We start from the raw sequence: 9,767 nt of genomic DNA, 5'->3' as shown, positions 1-9,767 counted from the left end.
GTTTTTCCCATATATGCCGATTTAGCTTTGGACGTTTGGACCTTAATCGGACGTACAATGGATATCGCTAGCCATGCTTTCATTATTGAATGTCTGCTGGCCATCAGAAAAACAAATAGCGGGCCACTATGAACGCCCACATGAGGTCCATTTTTGTCACTATACACTAACTACATAATGTATCCGGTTAACACACTAGAATTGTGTGGAATCTGCTGCAGAGATGCTGTTGCAGATTTGTCTTGCTATACTAAGGAACGGTGTACGGTTACCTGCAAAGGAAGATGTCTGATATCGTTTGAGCGCTGTGCCAGTCACAGCGCCGCAGAGCCAACCAAAAGAAAAACATCTGATCAGCGAGTTCGATTTGCTTCTATTTATGCTATCAACAAACTCGATGGAACAAAGCTCGATGGAAATACATAGCTTGAATGAGCTCTTGAGGCATGTTACATAGACCATATCCACAGGCGATTCCATCACATACTTTGCCACCCTACCCTCCGCCCCCCAATACGTTGTCTATACAGACTCGCAGGCAGCTCTGCGTGCCTTCCATGAAAGAGCCCTCCCTTTCCCTACCCGATCGGCCTTAGGTGCCGCCCTCTTAGCATTAAGCCCACGACCGGTGACCCTTCGGTGGATCCCTGGTCTCATGGGCATCCCCGGCAATGAGCTGGCTCACCAGCTTGCCTGCGAAACTGTACACCTGGCGCCGGGGATCCCATGGACGAGCCTACCGACGGAGCAGGGGGTCAGGGCTTACAGACACACTGTCGACGAATACTACACGCAGCAAAAATTAGACTTAGCTGATTTACCACCACCACACCCATCCTTATCGATCCGTGAAGCTCGCATTCTTCGCCGAATACAGTTTAATCTCCTACGTACACCAGCCAAACTTTATCTGTACCGGCACACTTCCACACCTCAGTGCCCAAACTGTCCATACACATATGCAGACGTAGAACACTGCCTTACACAGTGGCACGTAGCCTTCCAGTCCCCCTTCCAGTAACTGTCTCACTTTGGTGGACACCTCAAACGCGCCGTGATGGAAGGAAGGTGGGAGTTAAGGAGGTGCCGTAGTGGAGGTAAACTGTAATAAGGGAGTAATTACTCATTGGCATCCACCCAAGCGCAGCCATACTGCTACAAAGGAAAGCTATACAGCTTTCTCAGAAACTTCGTAGTTAAAGAAAAATTCGTCCTGGTCCGGGGTTCGAACCCGGGACCACCGCTACACCGGAGCAGTCGATCTACCAACTGAGCTAACCGGGACGGCAAGCTTATGGTAGGGCGAGAGCGAATTGATCAATAACTCGAAGTGGGAACAGTGTTGGTGAAATGTTTAGGGGAATTCCCCAAGGTGGAGTAAATTTGTAATAAGGGAGTAATTACTCATTGGCATCCACCCAAGCGCAGCCATACGGCTACAAAGGAAAGCTATACAGCTTTCTCAGAAACTTCGTAGTTAAAGAAAAATTCGTCCTGGTCCGGGGTTCGAACCCGGGACCACCGCTACACCGGAGCAGTCGCTCTACCAACTGAGCTAACCGGGACGGCAAGCTTATGGTAGGGCGAGAGCGAATTGATCAATAACTCGAAGTGGAAACTGGTTTTTGAGGAAAGGAAATTGCGCAGTGTCTGTCACATATCTCGGTGGACACTTGAACCGCGCCGTAAGGGAACGGAGGAAGGTGGGAGTTAAAGAAGAGAGAAAGAGGTGCCGTAGTGGAGGCCTCCGGAATAATTGCGACCACCTGGTGACCTTTAACGTGCACTGACATCACACAGCACACGGGCGCCTTTTGCGTTCCGCCTCCATCAAAACTCCGCCGCCGCAGTCGGGTTCGAACCCGGGTACTCCGGCTCGGTAGACGAGAGCCTTAACCATTGAGCCACCGCAGCGGGTCTGTAGTGGAGATCTCCTGAGCAATTTCGACCACGCGAGGATCTTTACCGTGCACCGACACAGCACAGCACACGGGCGCCTTTTCCGTTTCGCCTACATCGATCGAAACGCGGCCGCCGCGAAAGTGTGCTGTGTTTCGAGCTTTCGCGGACACCATGTTCGGTTTTCGCCCTCACAAGTCAGCACAGGATATACTTCTGCAGCTTCACCACGACATCTTAGATCCTGTCGAATGTCCCCACAACGACAAGGTGGTCCTGGCCCTGGATCTTAAAGGCGCATTCGACAACGTCAAACACGAAGTAACCCTGGACCACCTCAGTAACACCAACTGTGGCCACAAAACATTCCACTACATAAGACAATTTCTTACAGACCGTCAAGCCTACATACGCATACAAGATGCGGAACATGGGCCATACACCACCGGCTCGAGGGGAACACCTCAAGGTGCGGTCCTGTCTCCCCTCCTCTTCAATTTGGCAATGCTTCATCTTCCCTCCAAATTGTCTTCTTTGCCCGGGATACATCACGCTCTTTATGCGGATGACATTACAATCTGGGCCACGCAAGGTAACCTGGGCCACATGGAATCCTGCCTGGAAGCAGCGGCGACCCTAGTCGACGACTACGCGGCCTACTGCGGCCTTCAGTGCGCCCCATCTAAATCAGAATTTGTGCACATACGTCCCTCCCCTCGGGACACAACTCCGCTTCGCATCAGTCTCCCCTCGGGACCGATCCGGGAGTCCAAGGAGATCCGCGTCCTTGGTCTCTTCATACACCATCAACGCAGGGTCGACACTACCCTAGCCAAACTTCGCACGGTGGGAGACCAGGTGGGCCGCATGGTCCGCCGGGTCTCCAACAAGCGGGGCGGGATTACGAAGCAAGGATGCACTGCGGCTTGCCCATGCTTTCGTAACGAGTAGAATCCTCTACTCAACCCCCTACTTGCATCTGCGCAAACACGATTATGACCAACTGGAGGTCATCTACCGGAAAGTCATCAAGTGGGCTCCCGACCTCCCGGTCGCCACGTCCAACCAGCGACTTCTGGCCTTGGGCGTGGTAAACATACACGCGTCTTGCACAGACCACGTCCGGTCGCCGCCTCTTGGACCGGCTACACATCAAACATGACTGCCATATTGAGGAAAGGGAGAGAGTGCCAGAACCCTGGAGACGCGCTCTCCGGGTCCGACCCCTTCCCCGCAACATGTCCAGAGAAGACCATAGCGGTCGTCGCCAGGCGCGCGCGGAAGCGTTGGCGCGATACTATGGTAACCAACAACATGTGTATTACGTGGACGTTGCCGGCCCACACCACGAGGGGTGGTACACGGCCGCAGTCGTACACAACACACAGTTAACGGGATCACTTTCAAAGCCTACAACGCAACAAACGCGGAGTAGATTGCCATTGTTCTGGCTCTCACTAATCCCAAGTCGAAACACATCATCACCGACTCGCGAGGGGCCTGTCGGAACTATGAGTTGGGCTGGGCTCCCCCGCTTGCCTGGCGCATACTGGAATATAGCTGCCGATGCGCAGATCCAACTCCACATAACCTGATTTGGGCCCCCGGTCACCAGGTACTCCAAGAAAACGATCAGGCCGCCCGCGCACTCTCTCCCCGGGCTATCTCCCTGTCCTTGGAAGCCTACTCCCAATCAGACAATCTGGCCCTTACATTCAAACACATCACCTATTACTACAAGGAGGAGCACCGGCGCTACCCGGCCCCTTGTAAGGGACTGAATCGCGCTGACGAGCGCCTCCTCATCAAAATTCTCACTAACACTGTGTATACTGTGCCCGGCGGTACTTAAACATTTCCACACATCCTTTGATGGCACGTGCCAGTTCTGTGGGGAGGTGGCTGACACCTTCCACATGGTTTGGGCGTGTCAATCAAACCCATCTATCCCCCCAACCCCAACCCCACCAGAGAGGACTGGGAGGCGGCCCTGCTCGGCTGTCAGGACCTAAAGACCCAAAAGGCCTTGGTTCACCGGACGCGGGCGGCGTTGCTTGCCAATGGGGCCCCGGAATAGGGGCTCCACCTAGTATTGTTAGGGAAAAGGGCCAATAGGGCCTGCCCCAATCACCCCTCTGTAAAAATTTAATGCACGATAAATGTTTTTTACCACCACCACCGGCCGCCGCGACCGGGTTCGAACTTGTGCACTCCGGCTCAGCGCCCAGTGGACCGCGATTATCCACCGGCCATCCCGTTTAGATCCTAACATCCATGGGCCACACTGGATGTCCGGAGGTCGTCTGCCGGGTGTCCTTTTTCGTCAGTAATCGAAATCCAGCGTTAGTGAACCACCAGATGTCCGGCGGATATCCGCTTTTGAACGTCAGCCAAAAACGAATGAGTGGATGTCACGCGGATTCGCTCTTTCTGGACGTATGAATTTGTCCGGCATGGGCGCGGTATTCCGGTACACTCTTTTAGTGCGAAAGCACTACTGGCCTCATAACCTGGAAAATACGGATGTGTGGTGACGCCTCTGAAGTTGGTCACGTGAAGCGAGAAATGACGAGAAATAAACGAGACTTTGAATGAGCTAGGGTGACTGGCCAACCTTAAGAAATGAAATGAATATATTGCAGCGACTGGGTTTCTAACCCGCGGCGGCGCAAAGCAGATCAGCTTCGCCGGCCACTGCACGAGAGCGCTATGCTATCGCCGCAGCGGCGCTGTGCATTGCACGTCGCCGTCTTCATTAACTTCCATCTGTCAGCAAGTCACAAAAGGAAAGGAAACGCGCTTTCAGGTACGTGGCCTTGATGTCCACCCGCTAAAACCTCCTTTCGCACAATATATCATGGTTAGCGATGCGAAACTGTCAGCAACTTTTTTTCCTGACCGTATTTATGAGCACTTTTTTGTGAGCACTTTTTTTTCCTCTGAATCATGAGCACATGAGCAAGGTTCAGCAAGGTAACAGCAGTAACTGCTGTTAGGGTGCCTTTCATGAAGATTTATCCTGCTTTTGAGTCTGGGGTGATGCCAATATCCTATGAATGCCCTCTTGATGTCCGTCCACGATACTTCCACCCACGGCCAACGGTGTTCGATGGACACCCAATTAAGATCTGCATTTTCGTACCATATCCGAACATCGACGGTAAGGACAAAATTCCACCCGGAAACGGACGGCTGAATCGCGATTTCTGCGGGACTCACGGAGGACTTCCCTCCGAAGACATTTTGAAATGCGGTCAAAAAGGCAGAATTTATTAAAAAATCACTTCGCCTGGCGGCAGTGCGTCGGTAAATAAACGCTCGATGGGACGATATGGTAAGGAACAAAAGAGAGGGGAGAACCTCCAATGGAAGCTGATGGTGTCAACAGCAACATAGCAGTATGTTTCTCGCATTGTGTACCAGATTTTTTTCACTGTTCATACAGTAAATGTTCAACCTAATACAATCTTGCATCTGGACCTCTTAAAGGGGCTCCCAATAAAGTTCCAGTATGCCCAAGGACACCGCTCCCCAAATATCCTAGAGCAAGAATGTTCTTAATGCGTTTTGTCAAGCTGAGTTATCACCCGTCAAAATTTTAATTTACGCGTCTTCGCGCCTTTCTCTCTCTCGTCACTTTTTGTACGCTGACATGTCGGCGCCTCCGCCGGCTGCCGATGCGCGCGGGAGGAGGGAGCGGAGCTTGCGGCCGCGGCCATGGGAGCTGCGTGACGTCAGAAAGAGGAGTCACGACGAACCAATGCAGCCCTTCGCTGGTGACGTAAAGAGTGCGGCATGACGCGTTGCGCACAGATTCGGGCGAAAGCTCGGCACTCCAAGTCGTCGCGAAGTGCGGAAGCGCGAATTTTTAAAATTATATTGTAAATGATCGGTTAGCGTTTGAGGTCCAGTACAGGCAACGAACACTCAGTGGCCTTTATAGGTAACCTCGAACACCCTTTTCATGGACCCTTTTAGATTGCGCCTGCCTTAGATTGCATATGTGATCCCAAAATTTCATTCAGAAATGCTACTTATTAAATACTGACCACAAGCACATAATGGTCCCCCTTCACAGTTGGGCATAGGATGAGCCCATGACCTCAAAGATTAGAGTGCAAACTGTGCATTCTCGTTGTGCAGTGTTGTAGTGCTTCGTCATCCTCTTTGCACCTTGCACAGTTCTTGTCAGCTTAGAGCTGTTAATTATTAAGAGTACCCTGCTGTCACGGTTTCCAGGTCTGCAAGCTTGCATCACCGTTTTTGCTAAAGTTTTATCTTTGGGTGTTCAGATAATGCCATGCAGGTATTACTGTTATGTTTTAGCAGCTGGCACAAAATAACCCAAAAAATGTCGGCACGTCAGTCTTCGGACATCGACGGACGCCCAAGGAATCACAGGTAAAAAAATGGTTTATACGACAGAGGTCGGAAAAACCGAGCTGTGGTGACTGCGAAAGTAAGTCAAACGCCCAATGCAGTGTGGAACGTCACACAGACGTCTCTACAACATTTGCATATGCGAATGTTGGTGTCTGAATTACGTCAGAATATCCGGCGTGGGCATATATGGTATCCATTGGGTGTCCAGAAGACGACCGCTTCCGCATTTGGACGTGCGGATATCATCCAGACCTCCAGCGCCTATTCAATGCCAACTGGGTTGCTGGATTTCACTTCGGAGTTGAGCATTATAATCTTTGCCTAACCCTCCCACTGTGTTCACCGCTTAGGCCTCAGGCCATCCTTATCAATAATGATTCAAGAATTCATGCATTAACTCTATGCTATATCTATGCATGTGGCATCTTATCCATGCAAGTATACCGAAAAATGTTGACATTTTACATGTAAAAGGAAAGATAATTGGCAGTTTGGCAAGGGATAATGCTTGGGTATCACTGGTTGACATACTCAGGTTTTTACTCATCGGTGGCATCCATATACGCTTTTCTTCCACTTTTCGCAATGCTTTTTCTTAAGAAGTGTCAGGCTATAGTCGTATACAACTTAAGTCTGCAGTGAAGCTCCGCCCACTTTCAGCCTCTGTGCACAGAATTCCTCCACGACAAAAAAGTAGTCCGCTGCTTAAACGTTTCTTATTACCTAAACAAGAAGCTTATAACGAGAAAAAGAATTATGAGCTCTATTATTTTGATACGTGGATTGTTTGATATAGTCAAACATTAAAAAGCTGATTTCGTTTACAGTTGCGATTGGCCAGCGCAGTAATACAGGACGCCGCGGACCGCGGCCCAGTGTTAGCAACTGCTGTTTTTTTAAGTTGTATCCTACTATAGTTTTGTACACATCTTTATTCATTTTTTGTTGCGACAAAAAAAAAACGCAGTGTCACTTTTCTTAGTTTGTTTTGCTTTCTGTTGCTACTCTATAGAGACAATATGTCACAAATTATGTTTCTCATTGCTTCAAGAGAGTGGGAAATGCAAACGGGCTATTTTGAAACTCTCTTCTAGAAAGGATTTTTAAAAAAGGTGCATCAGAATTTGTACGAAATGTGCTGAAAATAACAAAGAGACTGAATTTCAAATTCTGTTAACAAATGCATGATGATTCCATTGAACAAATAAAATGCCGCAAGCATTAAGTAGCCTTAGCAACTTATTACAGTCATTCTCTGCACTAGAGGTGATGAAGGTTTTCATAGAACCGTGTCCACTGCTATCTTGAAGCAGTCTCTTTGACTGGTGTACAAATGGCAATGCAAAAAATTAAACTCACTGAAATGGCATAGAAAAAGTCCCATGCAGCCATCCAGTTATGACGTACAGTTTTGTGACATAATGCCCTATGTTATATACGTTCAATAGCTTTGGCATGGAATGCAGATCCGTAGATTGAATTGAGAATGCCTTTCGAAAAAACAAAGCTGTCCAAGTGGGAAAAACGGGCAGATTTGAGGTGCCCCAATTTTCTTTCGCACTAATACTAAAATGAATTATCATTGTTTAAGCCTATAGCACTTTTCAGGAAAACTAGCTGTGCTTAATTTTGGTACAGAAATGTTTTCCACCAATTTTGATTTACTGAAGACCACAAATAAACAAGGAATATGTTTATTTCTGCAAAATATAAAATCATAATAAGGTGCCATATATTAAGCAAATACATCTACGCCGTGTGAGGCAAACAGCAAAGCCATGTGCAGTTCATACTGTATTCTAGAGATTTTTTTTTCTTCTGCTAGCTGGAAAACGACACCGATATGTAAGCTGCCACATTAATTTGCTGCAACGCATTTCACTTGAAATTTAAAAAAAAAAACGGAAAAGCTGCAGAAGCCTAAATAGAAAAATTTTTTATGGTCCTGCATAAAATAGTTTTAAAAAATAAATGGAGGCCTGGAACAACAATTACACTGACTATTCAATCAGCTTTTGGACAAAGGCCATTCAGCTCGGGCTGGAAGAATTCTTGAACCATCAGCAATATAATCTGGTTTAGTTCATCCTCCAGCTTTTTCCATGACCTGAAAAACCAAAGAAAAGTTCACATTCATGAAATTTGTTCAAAACTCTTTGAAAAGAAAGAGTATAATTAAGATAATGCCTCGAGCCATTTTTGCACTTTTTACAATGGTCTCCCATTAAACCCAAAAACACACAATGACCATGCTAAATTTTGGAGGCACGTTGTACTTCAGTGTCACGTTGACAAACCATCCTCTTTAATTTCCCCAAGGTATCGCATCAATGCAGTAAGATTCACAACAATGTGTTTTATTTACTTTTTAGTTCGTGTGGAGGTCTTTACTTTGATACATACCTCTACATGGGGAACTAAGAAAATGTAGTTCTTGATCACGCTTACAAATCTGCAGCTATTACTGCATTCTTCTCCAAAGCTTCAATGACTCACTTTGTGCTTCTCGCTTATCCTGTTCTGTTATTACTTTTATTTAATCTGGTTTAGCATGACAGATTTCTGATGCTGCCATAAGGTTACACTTGTAACAGCATATAAAACTGCACAAAACACTGGATATGAAAAAAATAAGTACTACTTTCATTAGTAGCTGAAAACTTCCTATCCACTGTAGATATTCTTCGACACTGATCAGTGACAAAACTACCTTTTTTTTTCCCTATCCAATGTCATCTACAGTTTTTCATGCTATCGCAAGTGCAAACTTACTTATAGCAGCATCAGAAATCTGTCATGCTAAACCGGATGAAATATAAGTAAGCCTTTGTTCACTTTTTTTCTTGTTAGTTTTACCTCCATACAGAATTAGAGATTTTGATTGCTGTGTCCTCCATTTTACTGGTTGTTTCTTCTCACCTCTCTCCTGTTTTTTTTAGCCATATGTGGAGTCCTTACTTTACTATAACAAAACATGATAAGTGAGAAGTGTAAAGAGTTGTTGAAGCTTTAGAAAAGAAAGCACTAACAGCAGCAGATTCGTGAGTAAACTCAGAAAGTACATTCATTCATTCATTCATTCATTCATTCATTCATTCATTCACTCATTCACTCACTCATTCACTCACTCATTCACTCACTCATTCACTCATTCACTCATTCACTCACTCACTCACTCACTCACTCACTCACTCACTCACTCACTCACTCACTCACTCACTCACTCACTCACTCACTCACTCATTCACTCACTCATTCATTCATTAATTCATTCATTCATTTATTAATTCATTCATTCATTTATTTATTTATTACAAATACCTCAAGGGCCCTCGGGTGAGGGCTTTACATGAGGGGTAAAGCCCTCATGTAAAGGGGCTTTACCCTTTTACCCTGCAACAGACCTGAATTACCCAATACTTACAGCTAACTCACTAACCTATGAGTAGACTAGTACGCATAGAACTAAACAGCCGATCATTGTT

At 46.9% G+C, this 9,767-nt stretch overlaps 1 protein-coding gene across 2 annotated transcripts in view; it reads right to left on the bottom strand.

Moving 5' to 3' along the window:
- Window positions 1–7,960: 7,960 nt before the first annotated feature.
- The window catches only part of Pgm2a (phosphoglucomutase 2), a 34,710-nt gene continuing 32,903 nt past the window's right edge, over window positions 7,961–9,767 (bottom strand). For both annotated transcript variants that reach the window (XM_089566517.1, XM_089566516.1), the window contains exon 16: window positions 7,961–8,389. In XM_089566517.1, coding sequence (XP_089422643.1) covers window positions 8,287–8,389 — 103 coding nt within the window. In that variant the 3' untranslated portion in view covers window positions 7,961–8,286. The remainder of the gene's footprint in view (window positions 8,390–9,767) is intronic.

Source organism: Amblyomma mixtum, chromosome 1 (assembly GCF_055824585.1).
Source record: "Amblyomma mixtum isolate Tamu chromosome 1, ASM5582458v1, whole genome shotgun sequence".
Lineage (NCBI taxonomy): Eukaryota > Metazoa > Arthropoda > Arachnida > Ixodida > Ixodidae > Amblyomma > Amblyomma mixtum.
This window is presented reverse-complemented; position numbering and strand designations above follow the sequence as displayed.